The sequence below is a fragment of the Aquarana catesbeiana genome, linkage group LG08 (assembly GCF_042186555.1).
Source record: "Aquarana catesbeiana isolate 2022-GZ linkage group LG08, ASM4218655v1, whole genome shotgun sequence".
Taxonomy (NCBI): domain Eukaryota; kingdom Metazoa; phylum Chordata; class Amphibia; order Anura; family Ranidae; genus Aquarana; species Aquarana catesbeiana.
The window spans coordinates 307,126,762-307,140,462 of NC_133331.1; the positions used below are offsets into that span (position 1 = coordinate 307,126,762).

Genomic DNA, 13,701 nt, shown 5'->3' on the forward strand with positions numbered 1-13,701 from the left:
ATGTCCAAAGACCCCGGACGGATAAAGGACAAATCTTACTCATAGGAACCTGCCAGACTGATCAGGGCGAAGATATCTGTGGGCCTAAACCTCATCTGTAGAATCTTATCCACCACTGCCCTCCTATGTGGGGGAATTCCTCCTCCCTCCCATTTAAGCTGCACAACATTCCTCCTTTTAAACAGGGAGGAAGATAAAATATTTCCATATTCCTTCCCTGCTTGCTCCCCCTTCTCAAATCCTGTAGCAGCAATACCAGCATAAGTTTTTCTTACAGCACCAGTAATTGCAGTCTTGTCCTTACACACATTCAAACCAGCTGGCAGAGAGTCTGAATCAGCTGGGATAGCGGTCTTCTGATTAACAGAGGCAGGACCCGCCCTCTCCCCTTGCTCTGAACACTCAGCTACTTTCCTGGGTTCAAGCACAGTCTTGGATACTGCAGACTCATGGAGAGTTGTAGCACTACTGCACCTAGCATCTCCTCCACCATTCTCAGGAACAGCCGCTGTGCCTGGTCCAGGCAAAGTCACTCCTCACTGCAGACTCTTCCCCCAGAAGCTGACAGTTACTCTCACCAATTTCATCTGAAGCTTTGTTTTCAGCAGGTAATTCAGACAGCATTGCATGCTGTACATTGTCTATGGGTCTGGGCTGACTGCCCATAGCACTACAACCCTCAGCAAGCTCATTGTCATTAATAAAGTCCACATCACCATCCTGCACATACACTGTACCTGCTTGCTGTGTTGTTATCTTTGCAATGTCATGGCTGAGAGTGGGATCAGACTTCCTCCCAGCTGCTGCAGACTTCATGGTGGATCTTGCTCTCTCTACAGGTCTCTCTTTCACAGACTGAGGAAGGGTGTCCATCTTCTCATCATCATTCGGGGAATCCGAACCCAGAGGGGATTCCAGCTTACAGATGAACTTCAGCATGCCAGTACCTCCCTCAACCTCCTGCTCAGACGTTCCACATTGCTTCTGCAGAGGGAGGGGGACAGAGGCCTCCGCCATTGAGGGATCAGCAGATGCCTGAGGTGTTGAACAGGTGGGCTCATCCTCCGGGCCCACTTTCTCACTCTCTGCTGACTCTGTTGGTGCCTGCATCTCCTTATTGACTGGGTCACTTTCCACGCAGGAAGCGGCTCCTCTCCTCATGCGGTTGAATCGTTCCTCATTTATATATTTTTCTTTAAATATTCCGCTATTCTTCAGTGAACTCACCAATTCTTTCTGCTTCTTCACAGCTTGTTCCAAGTCCTTCAACTCAGGCCTCAGAGCCGGTCTCTTCTTGCTGTATAGTTTGGCACAAATCTGTTTTTTCTTCCTAAATTCAGCCAACAAAATCAACAATTTCTCCTCTTCTTTCTCAATCCATTTCAGCTTACCGACAATCCTCTGTCTAAAGGCAGACAGGGACTCATCACTCCTTGGGCCAGGCCCAGTATCTTCCATAGGCCTATCAAGGGGGCCCCCCGCCAGGGTCCTCCCCAGGATCCAGCATCCCTAGAAACTCTAGCCCCTGGTCTCTGGAAGCACAGGAGCAAAGGAACCAGCAACATCACACCTCACTGTCAAGGAGCAGAATGGCAGTTTCCCACCATCCCTGTGCTGAGTTCCCGGGTCTGTACACCTGATGTGCACATTATGAGGGGTTCCCACCATCTCTGTGCTGAGTTCTTGAGCCTGTACACCTGCTGTGCCTATTATGAGGGGTTACCACCATCCCTGTGCTGAGTTCCACCTGCTAGGCACCTGCTGTGCCTATTATGAGGGGTTCCCACCATCCCTGTTCTGAGTTCCTAGGTCTGTACACCTGCTGTGCCCATTATGAGGCGTTCCCTCCATGCCTGTGCTGAGTTCATGGGTCTGTACACCTGCTGTGTAAAAGGCGCTGGCACCACCATCAACCTAAGCCTTTAACATCAGTGGTACCCAACAGGTTAAAAGACAACTCCACCTTTGTTTTAAAAATCAGTATTATAATGGATGTAGCCAAATTTTTAGTCCATCAGGTTCAACCAACAGAAAAATAAATAAATCAAAAAATGCGCCAGCAGAATGCTAAACCTGCAGCTGATCCAGAGTAAGACGTCCCAGCACTCAAAGATGCTTTTGAACTGCAATTTGTTTGGGATATCCTCAACAAAAGTGAAGAACGCATCAAAAGAAGCAAATGTCCATGTATAAAAAAATCTGCTGCCGTTTGCATTTTCTCCACAAGGTGGAGATCTTGCTTATTGTTGGTGGAACGCAGAGACAGGAAGTGATGTCACATATAAATAGGAACTTCCAGGTGAAAGGTGAGTTGGGAGATATTCCTTCAACCGACAGGAGAGGAGGTAATGAGATATTATTTTATATTTATATCCAGTAACCCCCCCGTCTTGTCCGTCCTCTTCCATTTAGCCAACTTTCCATCCAGAGCCTCTGGTTTATAGACCAGATACATCCTAAATATAGAACCATTTATCCAATTGTCCATCCATAGCCTCTGGTTTATAGACCAGATACATCCTAAATATAGGACCATTTATCCAACTGTCCATCCAGAGCCTCTGGTTTATAGACCAGATACATCTTAAATATAGAGCCATTTATCCAACTGTCCATCCAGAGCCTCTGGTTTATAGACCAGATACATCCTAAATATAGAGCCATTTATCCAACTGTCCATCCAGATCCTCTGCTTTATAGACCAGATACATCCTAAATATAGAACCATTTATCCAACTGTCCATCCAGAGCCTCTGGTTTATAGACCAGATACATCTTAAATGTAGCAAGAACCCCCGAAGGAGCTGCTGATTAATTATTATATCTGTAATTCACGTTTACCACCTAGCCCATCGCAGCCCATAGAAATAGAAACAGTCCATATTGCATTTTTCTCTTGCTTTTATTTGCGTAACATAAACTGGGATAGGAGAAGGGTTCTTTTGTTGCTTCATAATCTTTTCTTTGCCTCTCATGCAAAGACTTAGAATCATTGCGGATAATAGGAAATCACTCTGGATGATTTCTTCATCAGGGAAGATGGAAGAATTTGATAGATTTGATAGAGAATATTTGGTAAAGAGTCACTCTGAATAACTTCTTCACCTGCAGAACTTTTCAAGAACAGTCTGTATCTCCAAATATGTGCTTGTAGCTTTACCGCCACCTTTTTACCACTACTTCCCATCTGCTTGGTACTTCCAAGTTGAGCTAAAGAAGAGATTACTCTGAATAATTCCTCCCGCCTGACTGATTGGAATCCCAAGGCATTGTTGAACCCAAAGTCACAGGCCATCACCACCTGTCTCACTGACTTGCGTATCAACACCTTGGGCTTTCACTCACTTGATCAACAGTCCATGTGCCACTCATAAACGATTAAACGCCCGATTGCCTTCCGCTTAGTTGCTACTTCTTCTGCAATGATTCCTCCATCCCTTCTCTCTGGTCTGGCACGCTCCCTTCCCCGCAGGGGCGTCCAACGACACCAGCGACTACATGCTGTACGGTGTCACCAACTCTTCTACGGGTGCCGGTCCCCCACCCTCCCCGCAGGGGGGGGGGGGCTGCGTTGGCTCCCCAGAGGGGGAACCTCTCCCCTCCGGGAGCCAGGCTGGGCCTCCACACCGGACTCCGAACTTCCAAAAAACTCTCCCTCACCATGTGACCCCAGCTTTTATATGAGAGTCCCGCCTCCTGCCAAACAAATTAATGATTGGCCAGAACTCACACACAAACTACCTGTCACTCAGATCCCAAATAAACAAAACAGGCCTGCAGCTATAATGGTACAAGCCTGCCTAAATTTACCTGAAACTGTAAGCTAGCAAAAAGGGTCACCTACATAAAAGTAGGTGCCCGCTAAATAAATATAGAGCCATTTATCCAACTGTCCATCCAGAGCCTCTGGTTTATAGACCAGATACATCCTAAATATAGAGACATTTATCCAACTGTCCATCCAGAGCCTCTGGTTTATAGACCGGATACATCCTAAATATAGAGCCATTTATCCAACTGTCCATCCAGAGCCTCTGGATTAAAGACTGAATACACCCTAAATACGGAACCATTTATACAACATTTTTTGGTCAGTATAAAAACCTGAGGTGGTTGGGCCTCAAACTCTAGAGTGTCACAGTGATGAACTAGGAGCACAGAGAGAGAGCACACAGAGGCAATTTAAATAGAACCAGACAAACGGGCATTTATTGAGGGACTTGGATTACGGCAGTTAGAGCTGCAGCCCCAAGCATCGGGAGCGAGCGGCGTGTTGATTGCGCTTGCTTAGTCCAGGACGGGCACTATGCTCTCTGCTGACTGTTGTCAGTTCCGATATCGGCGCCATCAGCACCATTTGCGTTTCACACTGGTTCCGACAGCTTCTCTTCCGGTCCCTTCGGTCCAGGCTACATCCGAAAAAATTGCGGTAATCCAGGCTGGAGATCGCGGGGGGGGGGTGAATCGAGATTGCGATTCTATATACGATTAATCGTGCAGCTCTAACGGGAGGGGTGGTGTTAGGACACAGCACAGGGAGACCGAGTAGCAATGGACTCAGCACAGCTAAACAGTTCATGGGATAGCAGTGAGGCACAGCAAGGAGAGGTAATTCTCAGGGCAGTAGAATGGCATAGCAGGGGTTAGGCATCCATAGAGAGGAAATTTAGCATAGCAAAAGGGCAACAGTGAGGCACGGCAAGGGGAGGTGATTCTCATGGCAGTAGGTAATAGAGCACAGGAAGGGCGATGATCAAAGGGTATGGTTTTATAAAACTTAAGCTTACTCTGCTATGGTTCAAGAGTTTGTAACACACAGAGTGCAAAGGTCAGGAGAGTGTAACGTGCACAGGTCAAGAGAGAAGAAACTATCTAGTGAACCATTAACACCCAGCAACTGTCTTTCTTCACAGGACATCACCCATCAGAGTGCCTGCCTGGCAGCAGAGGTAACCAGTGCCAAGAAGATTGTAGAAGTCACCAACAAGATAATTGATCTGCTGACAGGAGAGGTGAGCGGTGCCGGGAATTCTGGGACATTATCCAGTAACAGACAAGGGATGTGTCTGGATGGTGACTGTATCATTGTGTGTGTCAGGTTCCTATAAGGTGTCAGGATGTCACTGTCTATTTCTCCATGGAGGAGTGGGAGTATTTAGAAGGACACAAGGATCTCTACACGGACGCCATGATGGAGAATCAGCCGCCCCTCAAATCACCGGGTAAGAGGAGACTTTATTGTAAAGGAGAGAGCAGTACGGAGGGTCCACCTAGATCCCCCATCATCTGATAAACACATAGAAACAATGTATTCAGTCAGTGTGTGTGTTTCCTACAGATGGATCCAGTAATAGGAACCCACCAGAGAGATGTCCCCGTCCTCTGTATTCCCGGGATTCCACACAGGAAGATCACACCATCCCTCACCATCATCAGGTAGGTGGGACTGTTTATGTAGATGAGATAATATTCTTCTATGTAACTTATTGTCCCTTTTTACAAATGGGTTCTATCATCTTTGGTGTTTAGGATGAAGTATTAAACTACATCAAAATTGAAATTAAAGAGGAAGAAGAAGAGACGTTGGTGAGTGGAGATCAGCAGTCTATGGAGGAGGGGGAGATTATTGTGAAAATTAAAGAGGAGGAATCTTCTCTACATATAGATTTAAGTAAGTAATACACATTAAATGCAGCAACAGTTCACATTTTCATTTTACTTCTACTATAAAGTATATATTAACAATGTTACCTCATTTGGCATATATGCAATACACTCTAGCAGGCTGCCTGCCCTGACCTCAGCCTGTTTTTGGATTATGCTACCCTCTGGGCTCCAGTCTTTTCTATTCACTGCAATCATCTGACATCCTTGAATACTGTAGGTTTCATAAGAAGGCAATTATATTCACCACACTACTAAATTATTCCCAACAAATGAGGAGATACTGTACACCATATAAAAAGGTTTATCTCCATTCCTCAATATAATGTCATGTTCCCAACTAATGAGGAGGAGATACTGTACACCATATGAAAGGTCCATCTCCATTCCTCAATATAATGTCATGTTCCCAACAAATGAGGAGGAGATACTGTACACCATATGAAAGGTCCATCTCCATTCCTCAATATAACGTCATGTTCCCAACAAATGAGGAGGAGATACTGTACACCATATGAAAGGTCCATCTCCATTCCTCAATATAACGTCATGTTCCCAACAAATGAGGAGGAGATACTGTACACCATATGAAAGGTCCATCTCCATTCCTCAATATAACGTCATGTTCCCAACAAATGAGGAGGAGATACTGTACACCATATGAAAGGTCCATCTCCATTCCTCAATATAATGTCATGTTCCCGAGAAAGGAGGAGGAGATACTGTATACTAGGGATGAGCCAAACACCCCCCTGTTCGGTTCGCCCCAGAACTTGCGAACAGGCAAAAGATTTGTGCGAACACCGTTAAAGTCTATGGGACACGAACATTAATAATCAAAAGTGCTAATTTTAAAGGCCAATATGCAAGTTATTGTCATAAAAAGTGTTTGGGGACCCGGGTCCTGCCCCAGGGGACATGGATCAATGCAAAAAAAAGTTTTAAAAATGGCCGTTTTTTCGGGAGCAGTGATTTTAATAATGCTTAAAGTGCTTGCTTAAAGTAATATTCCTTTAAATTTCGTACCTGGGTTGTGTCTATAGTATGCCTGTAAAGGGGCGCATGTTTCCTGTGTTTAGAACAGTCTGACAGCAAAATGACATTTCAAAGGAAAAAAAGTAATTGAAAACTACTCGCGGCTATTAATGAATTGCCGGTCCGACAATACACATAAAAGTTCATTGATAAAAACGGCATGGGAATTCCCCAAAGGGGAACCCTGAACCAAAATTAAAAAAAAAAAAATGACGTGGGGCTCCCCCTAGATTCAATACCAGGCCCTTCAGGTCTGGTATGGATATTAAGGGGAACCCCGGCCAAAATTTTTTTTAAAAAATGGCGTGGGGTCCCCCTCAAAATCTATACCAGACCCTTCAGGTCTGGTATGGATTTTAAGGGGAACCCTGCGCCAAAATTTAAAAAAAAAAATGGCGTGGGGTCCCCCCAAAAATCCATACCAGACCCTTATCCGAGCACGCAACCTGGCAGGCCGTAGGAAAAGAGGGGGGGACAAGAGAGCGCCCCCCCCCTCCTGAACCGTACCAGGCCACATGCCCTCAACATTGGGAGGGTGCTTTGGGGTAGCCCCCCAAAACACCTTGTCCCCATGTTGATGAGGACAAGGGCCTCATCCCCACAACCCTTGCCCGGTGGTTGTGGGGGTCTGCGGGCGGGGGGCTTATCGGAATCTGGAAGCCCCCTTTAACAAGGGGACCCCCAGATCCCGGCCCTCCCCCCTGTGTGAAATGGTAAGGGGGTACCCTTACCATTTCACAAAAAAACTGTCAAAAATGTTAAAAATGACAAGAGACAGTTTTTGACAATTGCTTTATTTAAATGCTTCTTCTTTCTTCTATCCTCTTTCTTCTATCTTCCTTCGGTTTCTTTCTCCATCTTCTTCTTCTTCTGGTTCTTCTGGTTCTTCCTCCGGTGTTCTCTTCTCCACTTCTTCTTCTCGGGCCGGGAGATACTGCACACCGTATGAAAGGTCCATCTCCATTCCTCAATATAATGTCATGTTCCCAACAAATGAGGTGGAGATACTGTACACCATATGAAAGGTCCATCTCCATTCCTCAATATAATGTCATGTTCCCAACAAATAAGGAGGAGATACTGTACACCATATGAAAGGTCCATCTCCATTCCGCAATATAACGTCATGTTCCTAACAAATGAGGAGGAGATACTGTACACCATATGAAAGATCCATGTCCATTCCTCAATACAATGTCATGTTCCCAACAAATGAGGAGATACCGTACACCATATAAAGGTCAATCTCCATTCCTCAATATAAGGTCATGTTCCCAACAAATGAGGAGGAGATACCGTACACCATATAAAGGTCCATCTCCATTCCTCAATATAAGGTCATGTTCCCAACAAATGAGGTGAAGATAATGTACATCATATGAAAGGTCCATCTCCATTCCTCAATATAAGGTCATGTTCCCAACAAATGAGGAGGAGATACTGTACACCATATGGAAGGTCCATCTCCATTCCTCAATATAATGTCATGTTCCCAACAAATGAGGAGGAGATACTGTACACCATATGAAAGGTCCATCTCCATTCCTCAATATAATGTCATGTTCCCGAGAAAGGAGGAGGAGATACTGTATACTAGGGATGAGCCAAACACCCCCCTGTTCGGTTCGCCCCAGAACTTGCGAACAGGCAAAAGATTTGTGCGAACACCGTTAAAGTCTATGGGACACGAACATTAATAATCAAAAGTGCTAATTTTAAAGGCCAATATGCAAGTTATTGTCATAAAAAGTGTTTGGGGACCCGGGTCCTGCCCCAGGGGACATGGATCAATGCAAAAAAAAGTTTTAAAAATGGCCGTTTTTTCGGGAGCAGTGATTTTAATAATGCTTAAAGTGCTTGCTTAAAGTAATATTCCTTTAAATTTCGTACCTGGGTTGTGTCTATAGTATGCCTGTAAAGGGGCGCATGTTTCCTGTGTTTAGAACAGTCTGACAGCAAAATGACATTTCAAAGGAAAAAAAGTAATTGAAAACTACTCGCGGCTATTAATGAATTGCCGGTCCGACAATACACATAAAAGTTCATTGATAAAAACGGCATGGGAATTCCCCAAAGGGGAACCCTGAACCAAAATTAAAAAAAAAAAAATGACGTGGGGCTCCCCCTAGATTCCATACCAGGCCCTTCAGGTCTGGTATGGATATTAAGGGGAACCCCGGCCAAAATTTTTTTTAAAAAATGGCGTGGGGTCCCCCTCAAAATCTATACCAGACCCTTCAGGTCTGGTATGGATTTTAAGGGGAACCCTGCGCCAAAATTTAAAAAAAAAAATGGCGTGGGGTCCCCCCAAAAATCCATACCAGACCCTTATCCGAGCACGCAACCTGGCAGGCCGTAGGAAAAGAGGGGGGGACAAGAGAGCGCCCCCCCCCTCCTGAACCGTACCAGGCCACATGCCCTCAACATTGGGAGGGTGCTTTGGGGTAGCCCCCCAAAACACCTTGTCCCCATGTTGATGAGGACAAGGGCCTCATCCCCACAACCCTTGCCCGGTGGTTGTGGGGGTCTGCGGGCGGGGGGCTTATCGGAATCTGGAAGCCCCCTTTAACAAGGGGACCCCCAGATCCCGGCCCTCCCCCCTGTGTGAAATGGTAAGGGGGTACCCTTACCATTTCACAAAAAAACTGTCAAAAATGTTAAAAATGACAAGAGACAGTTTTTGACAATTGCTTTATTTAAATGCTTCTTCTTTCTTCTATCCTCTTTCTTCTATCTTCCTTCGGTTTCTTTCTCCATCTTCTTCTTCTTCTGGTTCTTCTGGTTCTTCCTCCGGTGTTCTCTTCTCCACTTCTTCTTCTCGGGCCGGGAGATACTGCACACCGTATGAAAGGTCCATCTCCATTCCTCAATATAATGTCATGTTCCCAACAAATGAGGTGGAGATACTGTACACCATATGAAAGGTCCATCTCCATTCCTCAATATAATGTCATGTTCCCAACAAATAAGGAGGAGATACTGTACACCATATGAAAGGTCCATCTCCATTCCGCAATATAACGTCATGTTCCTAACAAATGAGGAGGAGATACTGTACACCATATGAAAGATCCATGTCCATTCCTCAATACAATGTCATGTTCCCAACAAATGAGGAGATACCGTACACCATATAAAGGTCAATCTCCATTCCTCAATATAAGGTCATGTTCCCAACAAATGAGGAGGAGATACTGTACACCATATGAAAGATCCATGTCCATTCCTCAATACAATGTCATGTTCCCAACAAATGAGGAGATACCGTACACCATATAAAGGTCCATCTCCATTCCTCAATATAAGGTCATGTTCCCAACAAATGAGGTGAAGATAATGTACATCATATGAAAGGTCCATCTCCATTCCTCAATATAAGGTCATGTTCCCAACAAATGAGGAGGAGATACTGTACACCATATGAAAGGTCCATCTCCATTCCTCAATATAATGTCATGTTCCCAACAAATGAGGAGGAGATACTGTACACCATATGAAAGGTCCATCTCCATTCCTCAATATAACGTCATGTTCCCAACAAATGAGGAGGAGATACTGTACACCATATGAAAGGTCCATCTCCATTCCTCAATATAATGACATGTTCCCAAGAAATAGAAATCATCATGAATCTGTACCAAAACTCTTAAAAATATTTAATGCTATTACTGTTGAAGGTTTGGAAAATACTTAAAACATTTCATGTTAAATTTCTTCTCAACAGGTGGACACTATGTTCCGAATTGCTCTGAGGAACATCTCATTGTATCTCCAGATTATAAAGCAGAAGATAATAACATTGTACAATATTCTCCAGGAGGAAATCCCGTTACTCCAAATCTACATCCCAGACCTTCCCAATTGGGGAGATCAATGGATCCCTCTAATCCTGAGGAATCTTCTGATGGAACTCTAAGATCCCACAGCACAGATACATCAACAGATCCATCTACTTCCAATGAATCTTTTTCAAGCTATAAAGGCGTTCACACTGGTGCACGTTCCTTGTCATGTTCAGTGTGTGGGAAATCCTTTACAAAAAACTCATTGCTTGTTATACACGAGAGAATTCACACGGGTGAGCGTCCTTATTCATGTTCAGTGTGCGGGAAAAGTTTCATTAGAAAAGGACACCTTGTTTTACACGAGAGATACCACACAGGTGATCGTCGCTATTCATGTTCAGATTGCGGGAAATGTTTTGTTATCAGAGGACACCTTGTTAAACACCAGAGAATCCACACGGGCGAGCGTCCGTATTCATGTTCAGAGTGCGAGAAATGTTTTGTAACAAATGCACAACTTGTTGCACACCAGAAAATTCATACAGGTGAATATCTCTATTCATGTTCAGAGTGCGGGAAACGTTTCATTTACAAAGGAGATCTCCGTAAACATCAGAGAAGTCACACGGGTGAACGTCCTTTTCCGTGTTCAGAGTGCGGGAAATGTTTCGGCGAAAAAGGTGGCCTTCTTGTACATCAGAAAACCCACACAGGCGAGCGTCCCTTTTCATGTTCAGAGTGCGGGAAATGTTTCATTACCAAGGCAAACCTTGTTTCCCACCAAAGAACTCACACGGGGGAGCGTCCCTTTTCGTGTTCAGAGTGCGGGAAATCTTTCATTAGGCAAGGACACCTTGTATCACACCAAAAAATTCATACGGGGAAGTATCCTTATTCATGTTTAGAGTGTGGGAAATGTTTCATTCAGAAAGGAGACCTTAGAAAACATCAGAAATTTCACACAGGTGAACGTCCCTTCCCATGTTCAGATTGCGGGAAATGTTTTATTCAGAAAGTAGATCTTCAGAAACACCAGAAAATTCACACGGGGGAGCGTCCCTATTCGTGTTCAGAGTGCGGGAAAGGTTTCATCACTAAAGAGAACCTTGTTTCACACCAGAGAACTCACACGGGTGAGCGCCCCTTTTCATGTTCAGAGTGCGGGAAGTCTTTCATTAGACAAGGACACCTAGTTTCGCACCAAAAAATTCACAAGGGAGAGTATCCTTATTCATGCTTAGAGTGCGGGAAACGTTTTATTGAGAGAGGAGATCTTCTAAAACACCAGAGAATTCACACAGGCGAACGACCCTTTCAGTGTCCAGATTGCGGGAAATGTTTTAGTCAGAAAGGTGACCTTCGAAAACACCAGAGAATTCACACGGGGGAGCGTCCCTATTCGTGTCCAGTGTGCGGGAAATGTTTCCTTAGGAAAGCACACCTTCTTGCGCACCAAAAAATTCACACCGGCGAGCGTCCCTATTCAAGTTCACAGTGAGGGAAATGTTTCACTGGGATTAAAAGTACATCTTTATACACCAGAAAAGTCACACAGGGGAGCGTCCTTGTGTTCAGAGTGCGGGAAATGTTTTCAGTTGCAGAAACACATTTATTGTGCATCAGAGAGTTCACGTTCAGACTGGTGTGTTGGGGGCGGGGCTAAAATTGTCTGAAATTTTTCGGGGTGCGCTATGGTAGGTCTAGACCTTTCAGAATTGAATTCTAGTAATACGATCCTCTAAACATACAGAGATGACTCGGTCCCGCACTCACACAGACCGCACCATACAACTAAACTGTGCTAATACATGGCCAGATATGACAATACATGGACAACACTTCTTATTGGTTGATATCGGTTTCTGTACATTATTGCTCTTTTTATGTTTTACTGAAGAAGCCGGCTTCTCATTGGTCCAACCAATAATGATTACTTTTTATAGTTTGTTCTTCGGTTATAAAATACTGATTTAGAATGTAGGTTAGTTTTCTTGTTAATCACTAATTCTGATTTTCTAAAATAAACAAAAGCGCTCCGCACTTTCCAACACTCCGCTCTCTTTATTTTTGGAGATTTTTATAATTCTTAGATGATTGGTGGTTACATTTGGTAAGTTGGGTGAAATTACTTTAAGTCAAGAGAAATTTTAGTGTTTGGTGGATGAGAGTTAATCAACCCGAGAGTCTTTTCTGCCTCTCAGGGATTTTATTTTTGATAGGTCTGTACACCTGATGTGCCCATTATGAGGGGTTCCCACCATCCCTGTGCTGAGTTCCCGGGTCTGTACACCTGATGTGCCCATTATGAGGAGTTCCCACCATCCCTGTGCTGAGTTCCCAGGTCTGTACACCTGATGTGCCCATTATGAGGGGTTTCCATCATCCCTGTGCTGAGTTCCCGAGTCTCTACACCTGATGTGCCCATTATGAGGGGTTCCCACCATCCCTGTGCTGAGTTCCCGAGTCTGTACACCTGATGTGCCCATTATGAGGGGTTCCCACCATCCCTGTGCTGAGTTCCCGAGTCTGTACACCTGATGTGCCCATTATGAGGGGTTTCCATCATCCCTGTGCTGAGTTCCCGAGTCTCTACACCTGATGTGCCCATTATGAGGGGTTCCCACCATCCCTGTGCTGAGTTCCCGAGTCTCTACACCTGATGTGCCCATTATGAGGAGTTCCCACCATCCCTGTGCTGAGTTCCCGAGTCTCTACACCTGATGTGCCCATTATGAGGGGTTCCCACCACCCCTGTGCTGAGTTCCCAGGTCTGTACACCTGATGTGCCCATTATGAGGGGTTAATTTTGTTTATTGAAAAATCTTACAAACAACAACTTATATACAATAAAACCATAATAAATAAAACATATTTACAAAATAATTGAATATGATTATACAAAACAAGAACATAATAAATGGTAAAAACCAAATTGCGCACAACACAATCCCTACGGGAGAGCCAGACTAAGGAACATCACCGTCACCATGCATGTAGACTTTTGTCAAAAATATATTTGATCTGAAAATCTAGGGGAGTGATATACAAGAAAAGAATACAAAGAAAAGCCGCACACCCCGAGATCAACAGGCAGCAGCTACAGAGTCCTGATATTCCTCCACGCCCTTATCCGGGCCTCCTGCTGCCACCTGCCTTTCTCAAGACCCTGAATCTTACCAACCTCACCCAGAATGTCCTGCACCACGTGAAATAATGG

At 44.6% G+C, this 13,701-nt stretch overlaps 1 protein-coding gene across 1 annotated transcript; it reads left to right on the plus strand.

Moving 5' to 3' along the window:
• Positions 1-2,248: 2,248 nt before the first annotated feature.
• On the plus strand, positions 2,249-12,512 carry LOC141105090 (uncharacterized). The gene is given in 7 exon segments (XM_073594936.1): positions 2,249-2,306; positions 4,914-5,012; positions 5,099-5,222; positions 5,339-5,436; positions 5,530-5,671; positions 10,424-11,802; positions 11,804-12,512. Coding segments are annotated over 5 exon segments (2,058 nt in total). The 5' UTR covers positions 2,249-2,306; positions 4,914-5,012; positions 5,099-5,137; the 3' UTR covers positions 12,158-12,512.
• Positions 12,513-13,701: the final 1,189 nt, after the last annotated feature.